Here is a 23,364-nt window from a genome sequence, read left to right on the forward strand (position 1 = left end):
CTGATGCTGCTGGATGAGGTTGGCTGCTCTTTGTGTTTTAGCCAAATGCATTCTACAAGCAGATATTATATGAGCTAATAAGACTGCTTTCCCAACCCCTACACAATATGTAGCAAATATTTTCACACAACCTTTGAATAACACGCAGTTATTATCATTCAGTTGGTTTCAAGAAACACTTCCCAACATGAAATAACCACATAACCTCAACAACACATAGCAGGAATTAAGAAATGACATGAAAGCTTTAAGTTCCAGTTTATCAAAGGTCACTTGCTGAGCAGTCCTTACTTTTCAAAATAATCTTTCATCTTCATTTCCTGTACACCCTTTCTCATGTCCTTGAATATCTCTGAGAGTGAAGTTATCACACATTAATATTATTTTTTTTTGGCTCCAAATACAGCCACTACGCCTTTGGCCAGCAACACAGATTGTGCCAGACTTACACAGAAACAGCTTGTGTGCTTGTTGAGTTGTTTGAAATGTTCTATGTGAAGTTACTTACCACTTAAAAAAAAGGAACGCCCTTTATGTTTGCTCACCTTCTGTGGTACTAGCTAGATGGATTAATTATTCTATTAGCGTTCTTTGGGGGTATTTTTTTTAACTCATTTTTGATAGGACAGTGGGGAGTGACCGGAAGGTGGGAGAGAGCGAGGGGGAATGACATGCAGGGCCCAGGCTGACTCGAACCCAGGCCCCTGCAGCCGGCTTGATGCTGAATACCAAGTACCAAGACCTCATCTTTATGAGATCTGCATGCATTAATGCATGACAAGAATGAGAAGTATTCAGGCAGGAGTGTGTGTGTGTGGGGGGGGACATTGCTTTTTGATTTGTTGAATAAATGAAACATCAACAGGAAGCAACATCACGCTGCAGCACATGAAGAAAGAACTAACTTGATATTATTATGTATTAAATTTCCCATCAGTTTTAAATGATTTACTAAAGGTGCCAGAATGCTGTTGTGGATCACTCCTGGTTTATCCTGGCCACTGGTCATTTGTAATTACCTGCATCTTTAATTTCTGTGTAAACTTATTGGCAATGATATCTGGGTACAGACAACAGAGAAGTTTTAAGTTGATGTAAAAACAGTGCCTGCAAGCAGGTGCTTAACCTTCTGCATTTCCAGTGAAGAAGGAAGACAGGTTTAACTGACAGCTCCCAATGGCCAACAGATGGAGACTGTAGCTGTACTGCGCAGCCAGCAGGTGCACATTTTTGCAGCTCGATGAATGTGCAACATCCTGTTGCTGGAAAAAGGACATACTGTAGTGCCCCAGTTTTCCCTTGAAGACACAGGTTAAAGTTTGGTAGAAGTGTGTGTGTGTGGTCTCATTGCTTGGCCATATGGAGGAAGCCCTTCGGGTGTGTCATAAGTAAATGTAAATTTATGTTGTCCTGTCATGAGCTTGCTGAGATAAACTCACAGAGGCAGAGAGGAAAAAGTGAGGCTGGTAGCTGTAATGGTCAGATGTTCCCTATCACAGCCTGAGTTCTCTACCCAGCAGAGAGGAGATGGACTCTGAGGAAAAACGTTGGACGGCAGAGAGAACTCTGCTCTGTTGTGCATTTACAGATAAAACTCTAAGGAACCAAAAGCAAATTCCACTGCATTTACATAACTGGAATATGTTTAGTTTTGATACATGACTGCGAGGGTGTCGATATTAATACGTCTTTTTAAATCTCGGCTCTGTGTCTTTTTGGGTTTTTTTTCCATGAGAGGCTTCCCTAAAGAAATCAGTTTAGATAATGAAAGAAAAAAATCACCAGTCGTGGTATGTATGTAATACACTGCAGCAAACTCACTTTTGCAGTGAATCTTGCCAGGTTCTGTCTATAAGCTCCCGACCCTCCAGTAAAAACATGAGCAGCCAGTGCACAGGAGACCAGACTATCATAAAAACTGGGCCCAGCAGAGTAACAGTAGTGTAGGTCGTCTAGAAAGGTCCTGACCTCAGCGTGTTGAAAATGCTTGTGTGTGAGTGTAAGCATGCATGTGTGCATCTGTGTACCTGGATCCCAACACAAACTTTCTCAGGCAATTCTCTCAGGAGAGAGAATTAATGCGAGGATGACATTTTGCTGGCATTTGTGGAGCACTGAAGCATTTTTATGTTTGGGATCTGGGTTTTTGATCCCCCCATCCCCCCTTCTCTCTGAGCTTTTGGCCAGGTATTCATATTTTGGGACCCTATATGTGTGCAGCTGCTGCTGGCCAGTACAAGGCCAGAGGTTTTGAAGCCAGCTGCTGTCACAACACAAATTTGTGGTCAAGAGCCAGTTCTAGAGCAATAGCCAGGTACGCTTCAGATTTTGGCAACACTAAAAGGAAAGGGGAGTGCAACGGGGAAAGATGAGAAAGAAAGGCAAGCATGGAGGGAGTGATGGAGTGGTGGGGGACATCATGTACATTTATGCTAAGACAAATGTCCTGGATTTTCTAACAGTTTTTGATTAGTTAATCCTGGCCAGAGGACTTGTGTGCAAAAGAGCTCCAGGCAACTCTCCTGAAGCAACCGTCACAGCCTCGTTGACGCTTAACATGCATGTGAATTCTGTGTGTGATGTTATGTTAAATCAAGTTTTATTGTGCTGATGTTTTATTCGCTAATAATTAGCATTAGCTTGTTCAGGTTAAACGCTAAATGCAACGCCCATTTGTTAATTGAGTGATGGTGAATAGTTAGGCCTGAGTTAGACTTGTGCCTCGGGTCTTTGCACATAACTGGAAATCACCTCGGAAGCCTATGTGGTAATCACAATCCCTGTGGACAGTGTTGCCAACTTAGCGACTTTGTCATTAGATTTAGCGGCTTTTCAGACCCCCCCCCACCCCCAGCAACTTTTTTTTCCAAAAGTGACTAGCAACAAATTTAGTGACTTTTTCCGGTGATGTTTGGTGACTTTTAGAGTTTTTCAGAATCCTCCGCTGTTGCCGTGATTTGTGTACATACCGCCTTCATACTGTGTCCCTTCGTACGCTTTGGCATCGCCTCGACCTCGCTTCGGCACTGAGGGGGGACCCCCAACCCCTGGACCTTGCTTCGGCCTTTAGCGACTTTTGAGACAGACAGCCGACATCACGTTTTCTTACACAAAAGTTGGCCAATAGTGGCCCGGATAAAGGAGGAGGGTTGAATGTAGCGCTAGCAGTTGCCCCCCCCACAGTGTTTTAGTTAAATTTGATATTCTAACATTAAACATTATGGGACAAAATTGATTTATGTAATGTGGGTCTAGGCAAAGCATTAAAGTCATGAAGTTATTCCATAAAGTTTATTTGCAGATCTAAACATATTTTGGGTGTTTTTCCTCACTTTTTGTCTCTCCAAAGATATTTTTTTCTCTCCTACAGTCTCGATTACAACTACATGCAAATGACCAATTATGCAAATTAGGTGATGAATTCATATAGCAACTCCTAGCAACTTTTAGGACAGCCGATAGCTACTTTCCTTACTGAGGACTTGGCAACAGTGCTTGTGGATGAGTAGTTACATTTCTCGATAGGCGCGTGTCAGGTTACGTCGTATGTTACAGCATAGGGTTTAAAGGGGATTTCTGGTTATGTACATAGGACCCATACAGAACTCTAATTTACGTCGATAGGGCGATAATTCTGCATATAAACCAGAAGAGTTACATATCATGCATTCAACGTGTCCCAGAGTGCAGTTTCCTTCCACTAATGGGTTTGCAGAAATCACATAAAACACAGCAACAACACAGCACAACAAAAACATTGTAATCCAGATATTTTATTGATCCAATCAGCTGCTAAAGAGACTCCCTACATTCAAATATCAGCATGACAGGCCTCCCAGAGCTCTTGGAATTTTATGTTTAATAGGAAGCCCAAAATTGTACTTTTGAGCTCCCCCTTTCCTCTTCTTCCCCCTCGCGATCACGCTGGTCGCAATTTTGCTTTCTGTAGCCCAGCGAAATCAAGCGTAAACAGGACTGTCGCGATTGCAAATTGCTGTGAAATAATACTGTAGTGCAGTGATCTAGCAAGAGCAAAAAAATTTGAGCCCGATACTGGCGACAAGGTGTAGTGTGCGAGGTGTGGGCCCGCTTGCTAATGGCAGTGATAGCGAAGAGTTCTGATAGCAAATTCTCAGCACGGCGCAGCGCTGGGCAATCGACCACTGCCTGGAACCCTGCTTCCGAATGACACTGATTCAATGCTGTCACACAGTTAAGCCACTGATGTCGCAAGCCTTATGCATTTCTCTGCAAGTCAACATGGGCCACAGCATGCAAACTAAGTTTTTAGTTACTGTTACTGCACCCATCAAGCTTTCAATTCTTAAATGGCACATTTACCACCAAAATACTGATTTTTAGGCAGTGCTAGATATAAGAGTCTTTCAATTCTAGCTGCATGGCAATGTCTATCTTATTGCCAATGGGATGTCTGTTTGTTTCTCTACTACTGTTTAGAATCCCAGAGATCAGTATTTTGGCCATTTGATGATTTGATGATATGCAGTACCGGAGCTCCGCAGAGAAATGTGCTGTCTCTACTTCTGTTCACCTTGGACACCCCAGACCTTCAGTAGGACTCTGGGTCATGCCACCTACAGATATACTCTGACAGTTATGCGGTGGTTGGATGTATAAGTGATCAATGAGAGGAGTACAGAGCACCAGTGGATGATTTTATGGAATAGTCTGGGAGAAAACATCTGATTATGAATGTAAATAAGACCAGAGAGATGGTGATTGACTTCAGAAGAGGAAGAGGACATGTCTATCCTGTGTGTGTCCTGTGTCTATCCTTGGACAGGATGTTGAGGCTGCTACCCTCTTAATTCCTATGGAAGCAGTAAGGGTGTACTTAGTTTTTCACAGGACTGCATGTGAAATCGTTGTTTTTTTACATGACTGTAGATTGTGGTGGCATGCTTGCTGTGGATGATTTTTTTTACCAGCCAGGTACTAGAACCAACCAAATAGTCTTGTGTATACTCAAAGCCACACGCTAAATGTTAGCTTGGAAACTCTTCACAGTGAGTGAAGACACAAGTTTGCCAAAGTTAACTGCGGGAACCGCCACAAAATGTTTGTAACAGCAAACCTAAGTGTACATTTAAGTCGCCATCACCCAGCTGAATACATGCATTTTAAAGTAGCTAACAAAGGCAACGTGGCTAAAGCTAAAGCTAACCAAGGCTTAGAGCCAGGCATAAGCCAGCAGTCTTGGTATGAGCGAAAGATCAAAGCAGTTAGGGAAAATTATGGAGGTGAGAGAAAAAGAGAAACGGGTCAATGTCCTGTTACCTAGTGAAGATATAAACATACTGGAAAATGATATATGTACCTGAGATTTGTTTTGTTATATAAATCTTTTGTGGAAAAGCGGAAGAAAACGGATGGATGGATAGATTGCAAAGATCTTGTAAAGTTAATAACTTCTTGATAGCTGGGGTGGGCACCACCTCCTTGTTTGTTTATATTTATAGTTATAATTATAGTTTTTAGAAAGAAAACTGGAATCAGCAAAAATCTGTAGAAGCAGGTTACACTTTAGAAAAAAAAATAGGAAATCAACCAAGAAAATAGCATCTCTATATTTTCCATTATGCCCCTCCACAAAAGCACTAAATACTCAAGCCATACAAGTGACTTATAGATCTGTGAGTGCTGGTGTCATTTCGTAACACTGCTGTTACCGAGACCTGAGCAAGTGCTTGCATTGCACATGCTTTGTATTAACTTTATTTAAAACACACAAAATTGTTCAAAGGCAAGCGAGGTACACAGTAAAGTATGTAGCATGTTAAATATTTGCCGGCTGTTGGCGTGACGTTTTTATTCCTGGGGGTTCAAAGTAACTGACTTGTCAACAGTAATATTTTAAATGGATGCACACCAACAGCTTTACATGTTGACAGTGCTAGTGCTGACTCTGCTGTTGAATCACGCTGCGTTTAACTTAGCCGCAAATTTTGTTAATTCAAAACCAAAGTTTTCATTTCAGTCATGTAGAGCCATTTATTATTTGCCAGGTTGGCTGCAGTCTTCCATTGAGGCATCTTCTGAGTCTGAGTCAACTCTTTGGCAATCAACTTTCTGTCACTTGTAATTGCGTAGCCTGGGGTGATGAATACTGCACGCAGCCTCAGCTGAACTCAGCTTCAGTAATGTAGTATGAGCAGGGTTTCCCTGAAGCATCCTAAATCTTAAACCTTATTTAGTCAGGCAAAGTGCCTGAGGAAACACATTCTTATTTACTGTACAACACATGCACTGAAGGAGGGATAGCATTAGGAGGAATATTAGCCACATGTATGGTTCTTGGCTGCTGAGCAGCTTTGGGCCAATTTAGAGGTGAAGTGCCTTACTTAATGGTACATTGGCAGTGGTGTGTGAGAGGATGGGGATTAGTTTTTTTCTCATTTCATCCATCTAGATTTATTCCAGCTGAAAGCTGATGTCTTACGATCACAAGCTCACCTGTCTATCCTTCAGGTTCTTGGAACAGTGTAAGCAGCACTAAGCCAAACCTCAATCCTTTAATGAGCAACTACATAATGATATTACTAATGAAAAAAAAGAAAAAGAAAACACAAGGGCTTTTAAACCTTTAAAGATTTAAGCATGGTTAGGTACTGTTAATAAATGTAGACCTGCCTCTGAGCCTAATCAAAAGCATAAACCTTAACTTCTTTTTTGAGAAACTGACAAAAACCAAACCATGAGAATTTAAATCACCAAAAATAAAACTAAACAAAAAAATCTTGACTGAAATACATTTAGATTATAGTTTAGTAATTTTTAACAAAGTAAGCCCTACAGCTGAAATTGATCAACCACATAAAACCTTAACTCCCTCCTTAAGACATACAACATGAAACAATAATCCATTACGTTATAATAATAAAAAAGAAAAACACTCTGAAAGCATGGCCTGTGCGTGATGAAAGAAAACACGACTTCACAAACAAAATTGTGCATGATTCATACATTTACCAGAATGTATTTTTATAAATATGAAGTAATCTGACCTAACTCTGTGCGAAGAGTCCGCATGCAGTCTCAAACAGGCATAACTTTTTTTTTTCATCAAATAGTTGCCCCAGAAAACAGACCCGGCTAAAAGCATAAACTGTCTGGCATGGAGGCATTGGGCAGTCAGACCATACCGCATGACTTTCAGACCCAGTAATGGTAATAGGTGAAATAGCTTTCCAGCTATGAAAGCAAAGGAGAAAAATGACGTGACCTCACAGCAGCCGAGGAAAAACAAACTTCGGCTTCACACATCAAAGTGCCCCAGGGATCATTTTTCATGGGCAGAGATGTGGGACCGGCTGTAGGGGGGGAAGAGGTTTGAAGTAACCTGACCAGTTTAAACAATTAGGATCTGAAGTAATGTTTAGGGCTGATATAGATGTTGATGGAAACTGTCTTCTCCTGAAGAGATACCCTACACTGAGTATACAGCACAAGTCTTTAAACATGTTCTTCTGTGACTAATTTTCTCACCCTAGTGGCAACAGTCTCAATCTGTACACTCACTGGCCACTTTGTTAGGTACACCTGTTCCACTCCTTGTTAACATAATTGAGCCAATGACAGGGTAGCAACTCATTGCATTGAGGCATGTAGACATCGTCAAGACGACCTGTTGAAGTTCAAACCGAGAATCAGAATGGTGAAGAAAGGTGATTTAGCCAACTTTAAACCATGGTTGGTGGTGCTAGATGGGCTAGTTCAGAAACTGCTGATCTACTGGGATTTCCCTGTGCAAACATCTCTAGGGTTTAAAGAGAATGGTCTGAAAGTGAGTGGCAGTTCTCTGGGTGAAAATGAGTTGTTGATGTCAGAGGTCAGAGGAGAATGGCCAGACTGCTCTGAGCTGACAGGAAGGCAACACTAACTCAAATAATCACTTCTGAAGTGGTTATTCAAAGTATGCAGAAAAGCGCATCTCTGTTGAACCTTGAAGCAGATGGGCTACAGTACCAGACCACACTGGGTGCCACTCTTTGTCAGCCAAGAATGGAAAATCAAGGCCACAGTTTTCAAAGGCTCACCAAAATTGGATAATAGAAGATTGAAATAATGTTGCCTGGTCTGATGAGTCCCAATTTCTGCTTCATTCTGGTGGTTAGGGTCATAATTTAGTGCAAACAACATGAAAGCATGTATCCATCCTGCCTTGTATTAACGGTTCAGGCTGCTTCTGGTGGTTTAATGGTGCAGGGGATATTTTTTGGCACATTTTGGGCCACTTAGTATCAACTGAAGCCACAGCCTACCCAGAGTATTGTTGCTGACCATGTACATCCCTTTATGACCACAGTGTACTGTGCATACTGTGCCATGTCACATAAATGTGAATATTCTCAATTTGTTTTTAGTCTTAAAAGACTAAAAAGACTAATTCTGAGATATTACTTGGGCACAGCTGATCAATACTGGGGTAGGTCAAGCTACTGATGGGTGTTCCAGCAATAAGAACACAAAAATCACTGTACCAACCAAATTTCAACTATTAGGGTGAGATGATGCATTAAACACACTGCAAATATTAAGTTTCAGTTTGAGCAGAAAACACAAAAAAATAAACTTGACAAGAAAGATATTTTTGATTCAGAGTTTTACTGTCAGTGGAATAAAAATATTCTGACAGATGAAGTTCAGGACTCAAAGAACAGCCACTATCTCACAAATGATCACATACAATGTGAAATCACTATACAGAAGTTCCTTTACAGTTAAGTCTCATCGTGTCTCTGTGTCAGGAACAATTAATATTTGGATTGTTAATGAAATTATCACTGTTGTGCCATTTGCCGAAATGCTTCTCTTGCATCTGAGATGCACATGCAGATCCTGCAAATCTGCAGGTCTTGTAAAGTGAAACTGAAGGAAAGGAAAGACTTCTACAAGTAGCTGGAAGCAATAAAACTGCAGCTCCTGTATGTTTTGTGAAATTACATTAATTACTGGTGAACCTTAATAAAATGTTACAGAAAGATCTATTTGTCAACAGGTATACTACTGAGGTATTGCCCTATAGAGGTCTAACAGTGAGTTATTTAGGGTTATCCTTTTCAGTTCGGTTTATAAGCATACGTCACTTGCATTTGGCTGTTAAGTCTACTAAATTTCTCTTGAAACTACAACACATTCTAACATTTGCATGTTTTCTCTCTTTAAATATGAGCAGGGCTTATATGAGTGTGAAAGAACTAAAAGAGGAGCTACACCTGAACGGCACAGACACTCTCAACATCTTCTTTGCCAGCAACTCAGTACGTGAAGAGCTGGCAGGAGCTGCAACCTGGCCATGGGCAAAGGAGGCTCTTACACACCAAGGTGAGTGGATTTATATTGAGCTTGTCAGTGCGTGTTTTTTGTGAAGGAAGACACCTAAAACACTTTATTTAAAAAATTAAAACATTTAATATATTAAAGAATAAGAAGGTATCGCATGTACGTGGGGGCTCTTGGTTCAGGGAGACCGTACGTCCCAGCTGCTGCCTGTGCTCTCCTCCCCAGAAGAGTGAAAGCTCTAAGCTAAACGTGACAATTTTATACTACAAGCACTATCAATTCAAAAACAGATGGAGAGAGCTGTGGTTTAGACTTGGCCTTATCAGACTGGTTCGTCCAGTGGTTGTTCCGGCAACATGCCACAAGCTTCTCCAATCGGCAATAAAAGCTTCCATAAAAGAAACACATTGCCTTCCTGTCCTCACATGTCCCTAATCATGACTTGACAGTTTTATTCTGCTTAGCAACAGGGTGCGATGACCTATAAACACTCTGCTTAGGCATACATGTTTTGGCAAAACCTTTAAGGATAAGATAAACATATTCTTCTGCGAGACCAGGAAGGACAAAAATAAACTAAACATATTTCCCAAAGGCTGTGAAGCCAGTCTAGAGCTATCCATCTGTCGCTCTCTGTCTAATGTATTTATTGAATTGTCTATTATTGTCTATTATTTGCTGTGTGAATGTGTGTGAATGTTAGCTAATTAAAAAAAAGCACTTAGCTTAATCAATCATGGAAGTGCTTGCATGAATGGGTGTGCATGGGTAAATGTAAAACGTGTTGTATAAGCGCTTTGAGTGCTCAGACTGAGTAGAAAAGTGCTACAGTATATAAGAACTAGTCCATTTACCATTTACCATTCTGCCACTATTTAGTTATTTTAATTCAAACACTATTTTGATCATGTTAATTTGAATAATTAAACATTATTTGATTTAAGTATTAAACTACTATTTAGAGCTTTGAGTCAACTGCCAATTATTAACTTGATTCAGTTATTAATCTAATCGTCTGATTTATTTTTTTCACAATTTATTTAATCATTTAATCTATTCATTACATAATTAATCAGTTCTTGTAATTTTACCCTAAAGCAGTATAATTTTGTTCAAAGAGTAAAAATAAGACCCAACAACTAAAAATAAGGCCCAACAAGCTTTATTAATGTTACATATTTTACTTTTCATGTTTCTTTCATCTTTTTTTTGTTACAATTCTCTCTCTGTCTACTTTTCTCGTTAGCTATAGCTTTAGCCACATTTTTCCTTAGTCTGCATCCTTTCAAATTAGATGGGAAGAGCAAGTTGAAGTGGTAGAGATTTTCCTGACACATTACACTGCCTCTTTCTTTTTTCAAAACTTTATTCCCCTTTCAACTGGAAAAGGATAATCAACCAACAACCACCAAACAAACAAATAGTGGTGTGAGCTCTATTGTTGCCAGCCTTGAGTATTACCACTGCCAAAGAGGTTCTGGTAGTGTTTGCGTGTTTTGAATGAATTGTGATTAAAACTTTGTAGGGGTGTAGAGTGGGGGTCATGCCTTTAAAATTTGGCTTATATCCACCAAGGTCTTCAAGGTCAACTTCATTATTTATTGGTCAAAAATGGACAAAAGCCTCATAACTTAGAAACTACTGTCAACATGTAGAAAGGACGGTATTAAGGTTTAAAACATCATGTCACATTTGACCTCTGGTCTCTGTTTTACATTTCATACCTGTCTTTTTTCAGACTGAGAACAAAATGCTTTCTGTCTTTAAGGAAAGTGTTGTCAAGAGAAACAGAATGAATCCACATAAATAAAAATAATAAAATAATTAATTTTATTAAGTCAAGTATATTAAAATGGTTTTCAACAGGGTAAATAACAAAAGGCTGCACTACAAACGTCTTAAAGTGCATTTAAAAAGAACAAAGAAAACAAAACAAATATATACAAAATACAAAACTATTCCCTAAAAAGGAAATCCTGCCCAGAGAGTGAGCTGCCTTGGAGGAGGTTTGCTCTCGGAGTGCTTCCTGTTTATTTATGTACTGTTTCTTTATGTGCCACAACACAGTAGTAAATTGACTCAATAGCAGTAGACATGGAGTGGATATATACTTCTTGAGGAAGCAGTTATGATATAGGTAATAAGGTGAATACTGAATATATCAAAAGAAATACCATGTTCAAAAATGGAAGTCTAGTTATTTCAAACAAATTAGTAATAAAATAATCAATTAACATGAACGCTAATGAAGTAGTACTATTGTTAAACTGTAAATCAATATGACCTGATTGCCTTTGTGCTCAGTGTACATACTACATGGGTGGGGCAGCAAAGCCCCAGTCAGCAGCGAAACCCTGGTTCAACTGTGTAGCTGGAAATTTACTTCATGCTGTTTCTCTGACATCATTTGAAACATGATTAATATGAGCAACCACAATGATAACTGTGTATATGACAGAAAATAAGGAAAAACTGAATTGGTCTCCTATAAAATGGCCAAACAGGGCCTATGTTCTAACTGCATTATACCTTAAGCTGTGGTAACTTCTGTTTTCCAGTCATGTTATAGCATAGATTGAGCTGTTTATTGAGGAATCAAAAACATAACTGGTTCATTTCAAGTCTCATGTCTATTATACACAGTCAAATTGACTGGCAAATAATATGACACGGCCTACTCAAAGCAAAACAAATAAATTCTTAAACAAAACAAAACAAAAATAAATCACATTTGTACCAGCAGGTAGAAGAAAGTCAATAAAGTGTTAAACTAATTTCAAAGAATAGACGTGGATGTTTATTTTTTTACTGACCAGTCCCTGACCAGTCGATCTTGCCCTTTTTTCTTCCCTTTTTACAACTCTTTGTTATATTTGTTTGAAGTTGTTTAAAGTTGGGTATTCTGATGTATTCGCTAAAGTCACTGGACACAGCAGCGATCTCAGAAAATGAACACAGTATGCATAAATAATGCCCATCAAATCCATTCATCCATTTCCATCCCTCTGGCATTTCTGTATCAAAGGGCTGCATTGTAGCATCACCCTGCCACAGATTTAGTTCTAAAGCATCCATTATTGTTGTTGAGGCAAAAACGCCAACTGATCATTATGCAATTTACTGTGTCATTACTCTGTAGCTATTAATTGTTTTTTAAATATGGAGTATTTCATTGCTGCTACAGGCCAGAGACAAAATTAGATTTTGGAATTAAAGCAGCGAATTCAGTTCAGACAATTTTTTTTTCAGCCGCACAGCATCTGTCTCTGTTTAAAAACAACAAGTTAGTGGATGACAAGTTGTCTCTGGAGGCCCTGTTGTTTAGTGTCTACGTATTTAATGTCTCCATTTCTCAGTGTCTTTACCCACTGTTTCTAATTAGGAAACCAATAACCCATGTCTGTTCTTAATCCTGTGATTATTAGGATACTACAAAAACCCAACCTGCCTGCCTGCGTTTTTAGAGCTCCCAAATTGTGTTGATTTTTTTTAAAAGTGGTATCTGTTGCATATTTTGTTAGTGGTTTCAGGAATGTATATATCTTTAATTTTTTCCAATTATTCCTCAACATTTCATTTCCCAGCTGTAAGACGTAACTTATTACTAAATTTAATAATGTTTATTTTCTTCCAAAAGGATACTAAACCACAGTTACAGTCAGATATCATTACATCCTGTCACAGTGGTTAATCGCAATCCTTTTTCCTCTCTTTTCATTTTGCCACTTAAAACACATTGAATTTTCTGTCTGGATGACTTTACAAGAACCACTGATTTCTAGACTGAAATAAAGCTGTAACCAATACTGCAATTTTTACCCAATTGTTCTCAGGTGGGATGGTCCTGAACCCCTCCTACTTTGGCACCATGGGCCACTCCAACACAATGATCCATGAGATGGGACACATATTTGGACTGTACCATGTCTTCAAGGGGGTGAGCGAGCGGGATTCCTGTGATGACCCATGTCAGGTAGGGCTGATAAATTCAGCTTTTTTATGATGGTGCTAATTAATGGAATTATTCCTAATTTGAATAACTCAGCTTTACATGAAGCCATATTTACTGAATATTAAACTAACAATAGTATCCACGCGTGTGTTAAATATAATGTAGTCTAATGTAATGTACCCCAGCCTGTCTTGTCATACATATTCATGTGGCTCTGTCACATGCTTTGGCAGGAGACCACCCCGTCCATGGAGACAGGAGATCTGTGTGCTGACACGGCTCCAACACCTAAATCTAAAGCCTGCCACGACCCCGGAGCTGTCAGCGATACATGTGGAGTCACAACCTACCAGAATGCCCCATACAGCAATTACATGAGTTACACAGGTACAGTGTACCAAAAGTTGGCAATTAAACTGGAGCATGGGTGCTATACATAATGGAATTAGTATAGATAGACAGATAGATTGTAATGTCTGTGTTACATAATTATTATATAATATTTATTATATAAAAATTGGCAGAATACAAAAGTAACTTTTGACAGTTATAAAAACACTATATCACAGACACGCATGAAGGTGTGTCTGTGGAACATTCATTTTTGTTTCGAGAACTTTAACACTGGCTAATTTTAGCTGGATATAAGCCAATGGGAATTGTAATTTTAGTCGTCATAATGTCTGTGCACTAAATACAATAATAATATCAATACTAATCTTAAACTTTTGCACATAAGGCAATTTTTTTTATTTCAGATGTCAGTGCATTTACATAGAATTGTTATTTTTGTAGTCTTTTGTGTCCATAGTCTCAAATTATTACACCCCGGTGCTGCCTGATGTACTTATAAATTCGCCAAAAGCTTATTAAGGACATTGCTGTTGCATGTGTAATTGCATCTCCTCTCAGCAGATGTTTGCAGTAATTATTTCCAGACGTGTTTTGTGCTTCAGTTGTTTGAAGGTTAGTGTGTGAATTAGTTGCTCAAAGATTTACTGGATTCTTCTGGATTCTCAGATGACAACTGCACCAACCATTTCACTCCAAACCAAGTGGCCAGGATGCACTGCTATCTTGACTTGGTCTACCATAAGTGGCTGATGGACCATCAGCCTGCCCCCATCCCAATGGCCCCCATAGTGACTGACCAGAGCGCAGATTCTGTCTCAATTTATTGGCTCCCATCCATCAGAGGGTCACTTTATCAAAGGTATGATTGCATGGGTTCTTCTTGTTAGCCATCCATCCATCCATCCATCCATCCATCCATCCATCCTCTGCTTACCCATGAGGCAGGGTAAACCCTGGACAGGTCACCAGTCTCTTGCAGGGCTAAATACTTTTAACAAACTGCAATTTTCATTAGTTATGTATCTTTATTGATTTTATTTGAAAAGGGGCCATGTACAATATTATTATTACGATTGGCAAATAGCGCAGTCTATTTATATGTAATGTATGGTGATTAAAAACATTCTGGTTGCAATCAAGAAAAGACAGCAGAGTTAATATTTGATTCTATTTTCCAGTAACCTGCAAAGAACTGGAATAAAGAACTCACAAGCGTGAAGTGGAATATGGAATTCTCAGCTGGTTGAATCTTTAAATGTGGGCAAAAGAAGGCTGCCATTTCAATCTTATTTGGAGACTCTGAAATCTCATACATCTTGTTGACTTACGACAATGCATTTAGGTACTATTGTGACTGTAGCTTGAAATAATCTGCTCCACAAGTCATCAAAGTAAAGGTCACTTTTTGCAAGGGACTGTGCGTGACTTGTGTGCCTTATAGGTCAGTATTTTTCCTTTGTCCATGTAGAATAAAAATGAAGGGAAGTTTACCCGTTACTATTGTAGGCCTGGTCTGGAAAATCGCTGTTTGCCATAATTAGCGAATCTGTTTGCTTTCGCCCTAGCTCCTCTCTCCATGTATCTGGCATCAGTTGTGGAGATTGTGAGAAAGATGGCATCTTCCACCAGTACGCTTATGAGGCTTCCTCAACTCGCATCTGTGACACATCAGGCTACTGGACACCTGAGGAGGCAACAGGTCAGTCAAAACTAGCTGTTTGTGATTTTCTACTTAGATAGATAGAATATACACAAGTGAATTTTGGGAGATTTCTGGAGTGTTTTTGGTGATAAATCACTTAAAGTTATTTTTCCACTGTTGGAGTTTATTAAAATAACTAATTGAAAAGCTGAACTAAACATTGGTAGTTTAATTAAAGAATATTGTTTGTACACATCTTTTCCTTCAGTTGACTAGGTTGAGTACACCCCAAATCCAGTTTTTCCCCTGATAATAAGCTTTTACAGCGAGTTCTGCTCCTGTCCGTTGTTTCCAGCGAGCATCCCGCTAACCCCACCCCCTTCACCTCCAGACGCACACACAGAAACACACACACACACACACGTCTCTTCCCCGTAAATTTCAGGTGCGTGCAAGGCTAATGGCTCCTGGAAAAAGAAAAAGCAGAAAATCATTAAATGATAATAGCCTCAGCTACAGACCGCTCTCTGTGTCTCTCTTGTTTTAGCCAAAGCGAGAAGGATTATTAACGTGAGCGTCTATTCTGGGTAATGTTTAGGTTCTGTTCAAACATTCAACCTCCGTCATAAACCGAAAAAAGTGTATCCTGTAGCGCTGTACATTGAAACATTAACTTCATGCAAGCACATGGTCCTTGTTATTCCAATCATAAGTCCTTGAGAAGCAGGGTTTCCTTTGACGTGATATATAGGGTGAGGGGAAAGAAACAAGAAGGGAAAAAGAAACACAAGGAAGCAAAACAAGATAGAAAAGTGAATGAAAAAGGAAAAGAAAGAAAGAGGACAAACACTGAAAGAATGAACGCATAAACACAATAACACTTTTCCATCTCTCTCATGAAAACTCGGCCCAAATATGTGGAAATCCTCTGCTGGAATTTATGCTTTGAAAACAAGCGGGTAGGAAGAACAGGGGGATTACTGCTCACTCATTCGCTGTGGGATCATAATGATGATAAAGAGTCAATTACAGTCTTACTCTAAATTGTGGTATGCACACAGCTGAGGAGACAGTCAGTCTGCTGGCTTCCCCGGCTCCCTTTTCACTCTGTCCCACTTCTAAGGACCACGATGCGTGGGTCACTTTGTCAGCCAACAGAGATGGGGAATAATATATTCAATGGAGAGAAGCAGAGAGGAAGTTGCCATCCTGGCAACCCAAAACACAAGTTTGAAGGCAAAACACTGTTGGCTGGAACTGCAGGCAAAATTGACCATTTACATGTCCTCAGAACGTTGCCTGTGCCAGCATTGACTGGTTTAGGTCCATTTTCAGGCTGAGGGAAAACACTGAATTGTTTTGAAGCATGTGTTGCCGCTGTGAGGGATTAAATTGTTTTATGTGCCGCATCAAGTTTTAAAACAGGGGTTTAATTCAAAATGAGAACGTATAAAGTATGCTTTTAAAGCTGTTAACTGTGCTGTAGAGATCGGGGCGCTGTTTGAACTTCCATAACTGTAAAAAAAAATCCTTTCACATGGTAGAAATGTGTAATACATACGTAGAGTACGAGGTAAGCAAATGATAAGTGAGCAGATAATTCTAAGAATATAAAAATAATGCAACAACAAATAGAGAAAACAGAAGAAGAAATGTGAGCACAATGAGCACTTAGTTTCTTTAAAAGAGGAGATGCTCGGTCACAAAGCTACCATTTGAAAAGGGTGAAAGGTTTTCTTTTCTGCTTCACCATGAGAAAAGTGTTTTTCTTTTAATGCTTACATCACTGGCCATCTGTACAGTAATCTCAGGCAGATAGAATCTCAGGTTAAGAACTCTTGTTTAATGCTTATCATAAATGCTGTAAGCCCGAAAAATGCCCATTTACATTTTATAGGTCTGGTTAATTTACACACTTATTTAGAGGCCAATCTCCACATCATTTAACCGGTCTTCCTCGTCTTTCTGACTGTGCTGCTGCGCAGTTACTCATAGTGGGTGTGAAATATGTAACACCTCTTTAACGTGTTGATTTTATTTGGATTTCAGCTGAGACAGCTAATAATAACTCTGCCATACTGTGAGTCCATGGTGCTAATCACTAACGCTCTAACGATTAGCAACTCATTTTGCCCGGTGTAATGATGTTACTTCCTGCATTCTTGAATGACGGCCACGTTTAAGTAAGGTGAGAATGACTCGTAACTTTGTCAACTGGAAAATTCCACTTTCTGTTACAAAAGAAAGTCAGTTTGCCAGGAGTTTATAAAAGTAACAGCGGGAAATACATTTTCTGTGACTCGTAAATAGAAGTGCGCAAGACATATTAAGGGAAAGGCAGCAAAAGTAAAATAAAAACTATGCTTTGATCTGATTTAACTGACGATCACATCTTACTGGTAGCATCAGCAAGCACCAGCATCCCTCTCTCTCTCTCTCTCTCTCTAGGCCAAAGTCAGACCATTCAAGGCTAAAAAGGCACTAAAATCAATTCCCAAAACTCACAAATAGCTAGTGGCTAGTGTAATCTGGCCACTCCTCTCCGTAGGTGTTAAAAGCCTGGCAGCAGCGTTGTTGACAGCAGTCTCTGGATGTTTCGTTGCTAATACCAGTGTGCGGCTCACTGTAGCAGTTATGCCTGGAGGGAAAACAAAAGCATGGATTACCCTTTGTGATAGACAGATGCAGAAATACACACAGAACTTTATCTTTGTTGCAGTTGATTGGCTCAGTCTTAGCAGCCGGGCATGGCACGCCTCATTTTACCTTGTACAAATTCCCTCACATGGAAAAACATGTAGTATGAAGTATATTCCTAGAAATATTCTCTGCCTGGACTGTTTTGCAAAGGAAAATATTCAGATTTTTGTAGTGCTGTCCTGTTTGGCAGTGAGACAGGTACCCATGTATCGACCACAGCCCTTCATGGTTGGAAAAGAGCAGCTCCACTCTCATTTAGGTGTAAGAGTGGGCCATTTTAATATCTAAAAACATCTATTTTATTGATATTCAACCTCTTGAGTGTCATTGGTGTACTTTAGTATTTTGTGGCATCAACTGAAGGCTCGCTACACTGTTTCTAATCATCATAGCTCAATCAGGATTACTTCCTGTAAACATTGTGTGTTCTCTGCTTTAGAGTTATGGAATGAATGAAGTCATTGAGAACACTTGCAATACATCAGCACCAACATGTGCGTCTGTGTGATGTTATTCACCCCAGGACCACCTGATGTGGAACAGCCCTGTGATCCCAGCCTCCAGGCATGGAGTCCTGAGCTCAGCCTTTACGACACTAACGTGACCTCACCATGTCCGGACACAGAGGGCTGCACCCTCACGCTGAGATTCCTACACCCCGTCGTTCCACACGCCCTTACCCTCTGGGTCACCTACGTCTCTTCGAGTAAGTGTCACGCCACCGCAAATGTATTTGTCAGTTTTGTACGATAGGTACGTGTGACAGTGCAAAATACTACAAGTCTTACAAAGAGCAAATGGTTGCATGTTCAAAGCAGGTGGAAGTTACAACTACAGAGACTCATTCGTTCACAGGGAGCTAGTCCTGCATTCTTTTTTGGATAATCAGAAGGCTTCTTTTACCCTGCTGCAGAGAACCCAGCCATAGCCAACATCGAGCTGATCTCAGACACAGGGAACAGCATTAACCTGGGACCACAGCATGTGTTCTGTGACTTGCCCTTCACCATGCGACTCGACACCCACAACGTCGCCATCGCTGCCATAAAGCTCTGCACCTTCGATGAGAAAATGGAGATCGATGCAGCCATGCTGTCTTCGGGCCCCGGCAGCCTCCTGTGCTCCGGCTGCCAACCTCTACTCTACCACATTCAACGTCAGCCACCCTTCACCAATACAGCCCCCTTGCCTCAGACTCAGCACACATTCACTGACAGGTAAAGGCTGCCTGATACCACTGATGTACATGCGTTCACTTTAGACAAGCTTGATGCAGAATTTTGCTGTGTTTCACTTTGCTTCATAAAGGAATATCACCCCTTTGTTTGTTGCCCTCAGTGGTGACAGTGTAGCTGCGTAACAATATGCTTTAAAAGCCACGTGAGCTTGATCAAAAAGAATTTCTTTACATCAAGCAAAGTATGTTTATAGAAAAAAGGGACAAGAATGCTTTTCTTTGTTAGCTCAAAACGCACAAAATTCCTTTGACGGTCCTGATTCCCTGATGAGAATAATATCTACATTATCTATGTCATAATACGAATGAAGTGGCAGCAGCTAATGCCATACAGCTCTGAGGAAAGTAAGGTGAAAAAGTTATTCAAGGCCAGCGCTGACTGTAGATTTCACAGCATAGCATGTGTGTGTCCTCAGATCCACTAATCCGCAGATATCTGTCTCTTTAAAGTGTTTGGGCCTGGATCTGTTTGAAAAACTCCAAACACAAATGTTTCCAACATGGGGATGAGTGTGGATACTGATCCAAATCTGTTTCAACAACCATATACTTAATCAAAAGCTTGCTGAAGTTTCAGGGTTGAGATGAATCAGTTTGTATCCTGTCCTGTAGTGTGGGGTGTCCAAATCATTACTGGAATCCAAGTGTAAATCCACATGCCAGTTTCTTTTCTTTCTTTCTTTTTTTTTATATCTTAGTAAATAACCCCCCTCAAAAGAAAAAAAAAAAAAAAACCCTGTCTCTAATGCTTTTCTTTACACAAAAAGCTGATAAGTACCTGCCAGGACATGACAACAGTGTCATATGATTGGAGATCATTTAGGAATGATTTCAAATGCAGTGGCACTTTGATTTTCTGGGAAGCTGCTGTTGTTTTACAGAGCAGGGGGAGGGGGATGTTAGGTGGACACAGCTTCAAAAACAGTTTATTTTTCACGGAACACGTCTCCTATGTTACACAAGCTGTGTCTAAGTGCAAAAAGATGTAAGAACCAGGGGGAATTGAGTTATGTGGGACTGAGGAGGGCAGAGAAGGGTTGATGTGTGGAGAGGGGAGAGTTTAGGAGCAATGAGTTTGGAAAAGAAGGGAGAGAGAGCAAGGGAGGGTGGGATAATGGAGAGCAGGGGAGATGAAAAAGAGGGGAGGGGAGGAGGGACAGTGGCAATTGAAAAAGATATACAGGCATGCAGAGAGACACAAATGAGAGGTGCAGACAGAATAGAGGTTTGAGGCGAGGAAGTGAAACTTAAAGTGAAGGATAGAGGTGGTAAAGTGAGGGAAGGAGAGGCGAGGGGGATCTGTGGTAACGGCGGGCTGAAGGAGGCAAAAGCACAGCAGAGGTGAAGTGAAGCAAGCAGAGGAAGATCTCTTTTCTTTTTTGGAATATGAACCAAATGTGAGCAGCAGAGGCCATAAACACCAGTGACTGCTTGGATCAGATCCTTGGCCATTTCCTACTGCCGAACTTGCACCATGAGCAGCATGAACTGACAAGAACACAGGGCAGAGAGGATGAGTGTGAAGACATAGAGGACTGCTTAATTAATGAACAAAAAAAAAAAAAACACCCACTGTGTTAATATCTAATGTGAAGCTGCAGATTCCTACAAGTGCATGCTGAAAAAAAAAAAGCTCTCCCTTGCCTTTAGTGAGGATGTAGATTGTTAGGGTCAGTTTACATGCAGTGTTGTCTGACTGCATTTGAAACTAAAAGTGTTCCAAACAGCCTGTTTCAAAGTATGTGGCTCCACTGATGTGTTTCCCTTTACTCTAAGCTGAACCCAACCTCATCCCTAACCCCAATCACTTATCTGTTTGTAACCATAGCCCATCCTAAAACAATAAAACAAACAAAAAAAAAATAAAAAATATATATATATATATATATATATAAAAAAAACAAAAAACAGAGCTAGAGAGAGAAAGCTGAAACTCTGGCTCCTTTTCACCTCAACACAGCTGGACAAATCAAAGTGGGTGTGAATAACAGAGAACCTCTTCAAATATCCAACAAGTCTGTGTCAAATGGACAAACAGCATCCAGAATTTCCCTGTCTGCACTTTTGCAACATCAGAATAGGCGGCATGCATCGGACTAGTTCTGACACTTTCAGCAAGTGACAGTCACACTCTCGTCATGCATTAAGCAGGTTTACACAAGCGTGAAAGTTTGGATGATTTGAACTTTCATTTCATTATTCACAAAAATTCAATTCCACAAGAGTTTGCCCATTTCCCATTTGTTTGCCCAGATCAATCTTCACCCCTCTCTCTGAGGCCGCACTTTTCCAAGCCATGCAGAACTACTCCAAACTGCTTTTCCCACAATCAGGGTGGAATCTTTGTACAGGCTAGCTAGTTTAGCACACCGCAGCCTCAGTAGATTATTTACCACCTTGTGTCTTTTACCATTTGCACTGAATTTTTTTTTTTTTTAATTTGCACTTGTTTTTAGACTGTAGATTTAATAGATCTCTGATGTAATGCTCTAAAAGAGAACCCCATGGCAAATACATGTAATCAATTCATTCTGAAAAAAACGGTTTATGATGAATTATTTTTGCTTGTTGCTTAGGAGAGAACGCATAGATGGAGGAAGTGAAAGACTAGCTAAACCTCAACATAATTATGTTGTGTCCTAATTATGAAAATAATCATATTCTTGTATAATATCAAGTAATAAGGCCTCTAAAACAAGAGAGGAAGAGGGAGGAGTTGTGGCAGAAGGGTGGAGGATACAGCTGAATATAGATACAGTACAGATAAATGGGGAATGAGGGAATTTTTTCAGTCTTCATTTCCTTCACTCATGCATAATTAATAAAGCAAATTTCTAGACTCTGGTGAAATTGGACACACCTTGGATGCTGCAGTTGTGTGCTTCTCCTGGTCCACGGCAGGTGGATACAGAGGCAGTTTATTTGTGCTAAGAAAACAGGGAGGATGGTCTTTTTATAGACTCAGCACACCAAAACAGATCAATAGTCCAGACACTGGGCTATTGATCTGTGGTACTGTTACACACACTTCCTGCTGTGTGGCTTTAAGGTCACTGGATAATGCAAGGTTACAGAGAGAGTAAATTCCACTTTTTTTTTTTTAATAGCGATTGCTTGCAAAATCCAGCAGGATTTACTGTAGGATGAATCTGTTTGGAAACACAATAAATACAATGCTTCCTTCCTACATAGCATAATAGTATTAAAAAAAACAAAAAAAACATGCAGCAAACTGGCACCATTATGCACAAAATTCTTATTTTATTAAGTATTGACTGAGTCAAAGCCATTAGTAATCAAGCCTATAAATATTATATGATCAGTTCCTAACACAGTGCAGTAAAAATCTGGGTAAATGCTCCTTTGAAGAACACATATAACAATCCTCTGTTATAGTTTAATAATGCCAAAGAAAACATTACAAAACAGGTTCTCATCTCTGTTTTTATGCTTTTCAGGTCCGTTGCACAGGGAGTCAAGTACCAGTACACAATCCAGGTGGAAACCGATGGTCTGCTCAGCGCTCCTTCCCCACCTCTTCTCTACACACATGGACAGTCTTACTGTGGTGATGGCCTCATACAGGGGTACATATTACACATTAACATGCTGACAACAATGGTGACTAATAACACAGGACGCTGATGATGATGGTCCTCTCTCTGTAGGACAGAAGAGTGTGACGACAGTAATCTGCTGGATGGCGATGGCTGCTCTAAGAAATGCCGCAAGGAGATGGGCTTTAAATGTAATGGTGAGTCGCGCTCACCGTCCCTGCTGTTTCTCGAATTTACACGCAGTTTAACGCTGGAAGCCCCTCACACGGTTCGGGTTCTTTCAGAACAAAAGCAGCACTTGCTTTTATTGTCATACCCGCCAACTATGTCTCACATGTAAAACATGAATACCATATAAACTTTTAGTGTAAAGGAGCAGTCAGCCAGAAATCTCTCATCTGTGCACGCAGCAGCATTAAGAGAAAGAGAGAGAGAGAGAGAAAAAAAAATCAAGCCAATCAAATTTAATTTACAAGACATAAAAGCTTCTGGCTTGACTGGATTCCACAAACCATTAATGTAACATCACAGCAACCTAAGAGAAAACAGATGAGCTGAAGGGTGAAAAGTAGTCGCAAGTCTTTTGCAGAAAAGCATTTTGACATGAGGCTGGCAAAGA

The 23,364-nt window shown here is 40.1% G+C and overlaps 1 protein-coding gene across 1 annotated transcript in view; it reads left to right on the top strand.

The window, feature by feature from the left end:
* The window catches only part of pappa2 (pappalysin 2), a 77,035-nt gene that overhangs the window by 15,608 nt on the left and 38,063 nt on the right, over window positions 1–23,364 (top strand). Inside the window, 9 exon segments of the mRNA XM_030751515.1 lie at window positions 9,197–9,345; window positions 13,137–13,276; window positions 13,489–13,642; window positions 14,276–14,468; window positions 15,175–15,308; window positions 18,475–18,657; window positions 18,865–19,168; window positions 22,647–22,775; window positions 22,857–22,942. Coding sequence (XP_030607375.1) covers window positions 9,197–9,345; window positions 13,137–13,276; window positions 13,489–13,642; window positions 14,276–14,468; window positions 15,175–15,308; window positions 18,475–18,657; window positions 18,865–19,168; window positions 22,647–22,775; window positions 22,857–22,942 — 1,472 coding nt within the window.

This window comes from Archocentrus centrarchus, chromosome 17 (genome assembly GCF_007364275.1).
Source record: "Archocentrus centrarchus isolate MPI-CPG fArcCen1 chromosome 17, fArcCen1, whole genome shotgun sequence".
Classification (NCBI taxonomy): domain Eukaryota; kingdom Metazoa; phylum Chordata; class Actinopteri; order Cichliformes; family Cichlidae; genus Archocentrus; species Archocentrus centrarchus.